The sequence below is a fragment of the Syzygium oleosum genome, unplaced genomic scaffold (genome assembly GCF_021117445.2).
Source record: "Syzygium oleosum isolate NSW1041296 unplaced genomic scaffold, Sole_v2.1 Sole_v2.05, whole genome shotgun sequence".
Taxonomy (NCBI): Eukaryota; Viridiplantae; Streptophyta; class Magnoliopsida; order Myrtales; family Myrtaceae; genus Syzygium; species Syzygium oleosum.
In genome coordinates, this window is record NW_026607489.1 from 5,953,628 (window position 1) to 5,959,387 (window position 5,760).

Here is a 5,760-nt window from a genome sequence, read left to right on the forward strand (position 1 = left end):
GTTAGGGAATTCACTCACCTATAATCACAAGCAAACGTCTACGGCGGTCAGCGGCAGCAAATGGCTAGAGGGAGAAAGAGAGGTGATCGGCATGAGGATGAGGGAGAGAGAGAGAGAGGCGTGAGAATGAGAGAAGAGAGAGGAAGAGGAAGTGTGTGTGTGGTCATTAAGAGGGGAAACTAAGCCTATTTATAGGCAAGCCAAGCCAGCTTGTTCCCCAAGTTTTGACCGACTTGCTTACCAAGCTTTGACCGACTTGGTCACCAAGTTTTGATCGACTTACTCACCAAGTTTTTGCTTTCTAGAACCTTCTTTCTTGTCCTCCTTTTGGCCGTGAGCCCCTAAGTTGGGCATGGATGATAGTCTTGTTCTTCAAGTTGGCAATAATACACAAATAGACAAGTCACCTCACATTTCAGCTTCTGCCTCACATGTAAAGCCTCATTTCGCCCATCATGTGACCTCCAATCAAAGCTTAGCATAGTTCATTTGAAAGCTCGGAATGAGCACATTAAATTACCATAAGACATCAAGTCAAGATTCCAACGTTCTCATATAGAAAATGATGAATCTTTAAAATCTGACAAAACTGGCAGTTCTTGCACTGTTCTAAAAATCGGGTTTAAATACATAGTAAATGAACTCTGAAAATTCCCAAATTTGAATATGTAATAAACAAGACCTCAACAAACATTTTCCATGAGAATACAAAATTTGAATCTTTCTGTACACACAACTTTTAATAGCTTAAAGACAGACTAAAAACAATTTGCTGGAACAGAATTCTTACTTCTCAAATTAAGCTCTTTCCAGAATCCAAATCATCTCTAAAAATTCTCAAATTTATATATGTTATAGAGAAAGAAGTTCTCAACAAATTTTGTGAAGAAATTTTGTTCAAAATTGGCCCAGAAAAGTTTGTAGAAAATCGAGAAAATGTGAACATCACCGAAATACCTATTCTGGGCAGTTTTACACAATCCGAAAATTAGGTTATCGTTCTACTCATATCAAGTCCAAAAATTCTGAAATTAAAGTATGTAAAACTTCAAGATGTTTGGAGAAACTTTGAAGAAGGAAGTATTTGGAAATTCGGATCACAAAAGTTTCCATAAAAATAACAAAACAAAAGAGGTACAGAGGATCCGAATATGAATTTTCTAGAACAAGAGTAAAATTGGTTCCGATTGGAAAACCACCAAACCTAAGCCATAGCCATTTCCCAGGGACTGAAATTAAGGACATTACACATATAGTTCAGGGACTAAACTGAACATATACAAAAAATTCAGGGGCTACATTGAACAAATTGAAAGTTCATGGACCATATTGAATATTAGGCTAAAATTTAGGGAATACATTGAACAAATTAAAAGTTCAGGGGCCAAACTGTACATTGAGCAAAAGTTCAGGGATTGTCTGTGAACCTAACCTCATTCCATATTTTTTCTTTTTCTCCTATTTCACGAACGATTAAAAAAAAAACAAAAAAAAAAGAAAAAAGAAAAAAGAAAAATCTGCTGGTCACGGAGATCATGACCACGATGTCCAGGACTTTCGATTTATTCCCATGGGAGCGCGGCACGGCCATCATTTGCGTTATCCGCTTCCTCCGAAACCGCCTCCGCCGCCTGGGGGCCACCGCACACGGCCCCCCGCGCGCTCTCTCTCTCTCTCTCTCTCTCTATCTCTAAGGCGTGTCGGCGGAGATGTTGTGGGAAGACGCTCTCCCGCCGCGCGACGGCGAGCCCGAGCAAGAATCCCCCTTCAGTTTCGACTTCTTCTCTCTCCTGTCCAAGCCCAAGGTACCACCGCGGCCGCGAGCTTCCCGGACCTCGTCGATGGACGGAGGAGCTCGTCGTTCCCAGCTCCCTTAGGGCTCCTCCTCCTTCGCCTTCGCTTCGTCTGATTCGCGTGCTTTCCTCGCGCAGGACTATTACAAGATACTGGAGGTGGATTACGATGCCTCCGAGGACGCGATTCGGTCTAATTACATCCGGCTTGCACTGGTCTGTGAATTCTTTTTCCTTTTGGGCTTTCGGCTATGTTTTGCTTGCTTATCCTGTCGCTATTGGCTCGCTGTTGGCTGCGATGGTTCTGCTTATTTTTGTTTGGTGCATTGCTGAATTTTGGTGTTGGGAGTCGTTTTAGCTGATCCATCTGTTATCCGCAAGCTTAAAGAGAGGATTTTTTTGAGGCCACGAGGCTATAATGCTTAGTTAAGGTCTTCCGGTCGCTGTTTGCTCGCTGTTCGTTGCAATTCTCGGTTTGTTGTATTCGCAAAGATCATCTAGAGTTGCATTGTGATAGTGTGGATGAGGAGAGTTTGGTACCTTTTCGTGTTACCTTACAGTTCCTTGTATTTCTGTTTTTTTTGCTAACCATGCGTAGTTAGAGAGCTGAAGGGAGAAAAAAGAAGGCTGTAATGTTTGGCTGAAGTCCATTTCGTGGTGCAGAAATGGCATCCGGACAAACAAAAGGGTCAGGACGATGCGACTTCGAGGTTTCAAGAGATAAATGAAGCGTACCAGGGTCAGTTCGATTCTCTGTCTCCTCACGTGTTTCTCATGGCATCTCGCTTTAGCTGTAGTTCTTAGAACTTGTTCGGTGGTTGATTTATGTGTGGGAATCATCCTTATCAGCGGTTCGTGTTTCTATACATTTGCCTTGAAATTTTGATTGTGGGACTAAGCAAGTTTAGAAAAGAAGCTTTTGCCTGCCATTGTTTTTGGGTCTAATGCCTGGTGTTCTGGTTACATTTGGGGCTTGAATTAATCAGTTGAGTCAACCGGTCCCTGGTGGGGTGTTCTCTGATAATGAAGTCGATTCAAAGCTGGAGGAGGATTGGCCATGAAAGTTGTTGATATCCGATTCGTAGATCAATAGTACTAGTCCAGGGAATGCTGGAAATAGTCTGGAATACCAGAACTGAGCAGTCAGCGCAAAGGATGCGACTTTGTGGCTAGGTTGGACTGAATCGATTGTTTCGTAAAGTAATCATTTGCTCTATGGATATAAATCATCGTAATACGTAATAATGATTGAATTTTTGTCCGCATTTTCGTAAAAATCTTACTTAATATTCAACATGAATAAAATGAATGAGTGTGTTATTTAATTTCAAATATAAACAGTAACTTGATCATATTCATATCATTTGACCAATTCTAAGTTCTTGATTTGAATATTTGAAGTATTGGGTACAGAAGAAAGATTCAGAATAATTAGGAATAGAAAATTCTATTTAAGTTTTCCATATCTTGATTTTTTTATTGAACCTACAAAAAGATATAAGAGCCGATGAATTAGAAAAATTTAGTTAAGAATAAAAAGGTTTTCATTTTATGGAATATACATGTATTGTTCATGGTATGTGATTGCAAGGCTCAGAGGAAGCTTGTGAGTTGGAAGTGGTTGGTAGAGTGGGTCAGCATGTCCATAAAACCAGAACTCTGAGTGATGTTATGGAAAGATATGTGTCCGGCATCAACAGTTAGTGCGCTACGCTTGATGCATTTTGACAACAAAAGTGTCGGTTTGTATCAATAATTGACTTTCAATGCCGCCTTTAAACATTTTGGCACAGAATTTTATTTGGTTACCAGAAAGTTCAAAAGGGAAGAGTTTGATTTTGATCATCGAGATTGGGGAATCAATTGGACTGATTAGTGTTTGACAAATGTGGTACAAAATTTGTATTGAAAGTATTAAGAACTTGATCAACTCAAGTACTTGGACGGTTGTTAATAAGGACGCACTGTAATAAAAGAGCCTTCTGCGTCTTGACTAACTTCAACTTCAAGTGCCAGGCCTTCTAAAGGGAATTCTTTACTTTTCACTCTGTTGGATTTTTTTTGTAACAAAGGAAGAGTCAGTCTTCATAGAATGCATTTGCTGCTCTAATTCATTCGCCAAAGAACTGAGTTTGGTAAGCAGATGACCTAAGTACTACTGGTAATGGATCTTTTCATGTAAATGAAAAGACTTGATTCACGTGGACTAGTTGATATTTGCGTTTTAACATCATGGAAACTTTTCAAATCATCATTATGAGAACTCTGAGTTGGGTCCTTTGAGAATGAGCATAATTAGTGGTGAAAAAGATAATAGTTTGTTCCATTAAAATCGTGTCGTAATTTTTGGGACCTTGATTATGATTCTAGGCCGTTGTTTATGATCTTATCCACATGATAGTTGTTAAATCGTGAAAATTCATGATCACGACAAGTTTAAATTTGAGGCTTTCATTCAGAGTCTCTTTTACGTGGAGCATTTAGTCATGGGGTGGAATTTCAAGTTTGGGTTGCTGGTGGTATGATTGATTATGTTTGATAGTAGCAGCAGCTGGATGTGGTTCTAATCGTTTGTTCTATGAATTTGCTCGACAGTTCTTAGCGATCCCGCCAAGAGGAGAGAATATGACACGAAAGGGATGTCACATGTTTATGATTACAATATAGTTGTAAGTTCTGGACAAGCATTCTTCATCGGAACAGAGTAACAATTTTGATGAACTTCCTCTGGATTGAATTGGCCTATATAACATTCTTCTACCGCTGCAGGAGTATCTTAACCGTTACAAGGGCCTCATATTGACATGTAATGGCTTGGGGATCCAGCAGTCGATTTGGTGAGCTAAATGCTTCTGTATCTCTCGAATCACATCTAAGGAAAGCTCTAGACGCGTGGCTTGTATATGTTAGCAGCCACTTAGCTTCGGCACGAGAAGGCACTGGAGATTTTTTTTTCTCTCTTCTCAGGAGTTGAATCATCAGTTGAGTAATTAGTAGCTTCTGGCTCCTGAGGATGCCAACCCCTATGTCTTTGGAAGGGTAACAAATTTGTGATGCGATCATTTTAGTTGATCATATGAATCATTTACAGTTGATCCGATGCGTCCGTCATCTTTCCTTCGTGAGGCATATGCTGAGAAGGGGTCGGAGTCCACCGACATAATCATGGAGCGACTCAACATCTTCCGAAGCATAGATTTGTTTGGCTAGTGTGCATCTGTTGCAGCGCAAGCAAACTCGATAAGACTATATCTGCATGGTCAGTGACGGTTGAGCGATGTGGAGCGCAAGCTATGCCAACCCCCTGTTGCGTGCTCGGGCGATTAGACATGGTTCAGGAAACTTGGATCAGTAGTGCCACTTCACTCTGGTTCCGGTCGATGCCTCCATTGATGTTAGCTTGAAGAAGCCTATTGCTGTAGTTTATTCTGATCACCCACAAAAAAAAAAAAAGGATTCCATGTTAACCTCTAAACAGTCTCATCTTGATCTCATCTCACCCGCGAAATCCCTTCTGCCCCACGTTGTCCTTGGGAGAAAATTGTTCAAAAAATCCTAAATCTATTGCATTTTTGCCAATTTAGTCATACATATTTCAAATTATCCAATTAAGTCCTAAATTTTTTCATTTCTTGCCAATTGAGTCCATCTCGCCAATTTTAGTTGCCCGGAGCTGACGTGGACGTCGGCCATTCGGCCAACACTGACGTGGTAATTTTTAAATATTTTTTTTCAATTTTTTTTATTTTTTTCAATTTTTATTTTTTATTTTTTTTGGCCTCCTTTCCTCTGGTCGATCGCCAGACCGGCCAAAGGGAAGAAGTAAAAAAAAAACAAAAAAATTTTAAAAAATTGCCACGTCAGTGTTGGCCGGCCGGCGGCCACGTCAGCGTCGGCCGATCAAAATTAGCCGGGTGAATTCAATTGGCAAAAAGTGAAACGGTTTAGGACTTAATTGGCAAATTTA

The 5,760-nt window shown here is 40.3% G+C and overlaps 1 protein-coding gene across 2 annotated transcripts; it reads left to right on the top strand.

The window, feature by feature from the left end:
* Positions 1-1,551: 1,551 nt before the first annotated feature.
* Positions 1,552-4,888, top strand: LOC115676371 (uncharacterized). 2 transcript variants are annotated; one of them, XM_056311933.1, is made up of 5 exons: positions 1,552-1,805; positions 1,932-2,009; positions 2,457-2,589; positions 4,389-4,462; positions 4,563-4,888. In XM_056311933.1, the coding sequence occupies exons 1-5, from the start codon at positions 1,710-1,712 to the stop codon at positions 4,632-4,634; spliced, it is 453 nt and encodes a 150-aa protein (XP_056167908.1). In that variant the 5' UTR covers positions 1,552-1,709; the 3' UTR covers positions 4,635-4,888. The 2 variants fall into 2 exon arrangements, with proteins under 2 accessions (XP_056167908.1, XP_056167909.1); XM_056311934.1 differs by having other exon boundaries at positions 1,560-1,805; positions 2,457-2,532.
* The last annotated feature ends 872 nt before the right edge of the window (positions 4,889-5,760 follow it).

What these genes read in the sequence shown, in the direction of transcription:
- LOC115676371 (XM_056311933.1), top strand. Translation starts at nt 1,710, where the DNA reads ATGTTGTGGGAAGACGCTCTCCCGCCGCGCGACGGCGAGCCCGAGCAA. An exon ending in GGCATCTCGCTTTAGCTGTA is followed by an intron (nt 2,590 to 4,388) that starts GTTCTTAGAACT and finishes TTTGCTCGACAG; the next exon opens with TTCTTAGCGATCCCGCCAAG. An exon ending in TTTATGATTACAATATAGTT is followed by an intron (nt 4,463 to 4,562) that starts GTAAGTTCTGGA and finishes CTACCGCTGCAG; the next exon opens with GAGTATCTTAACCGTTACAA.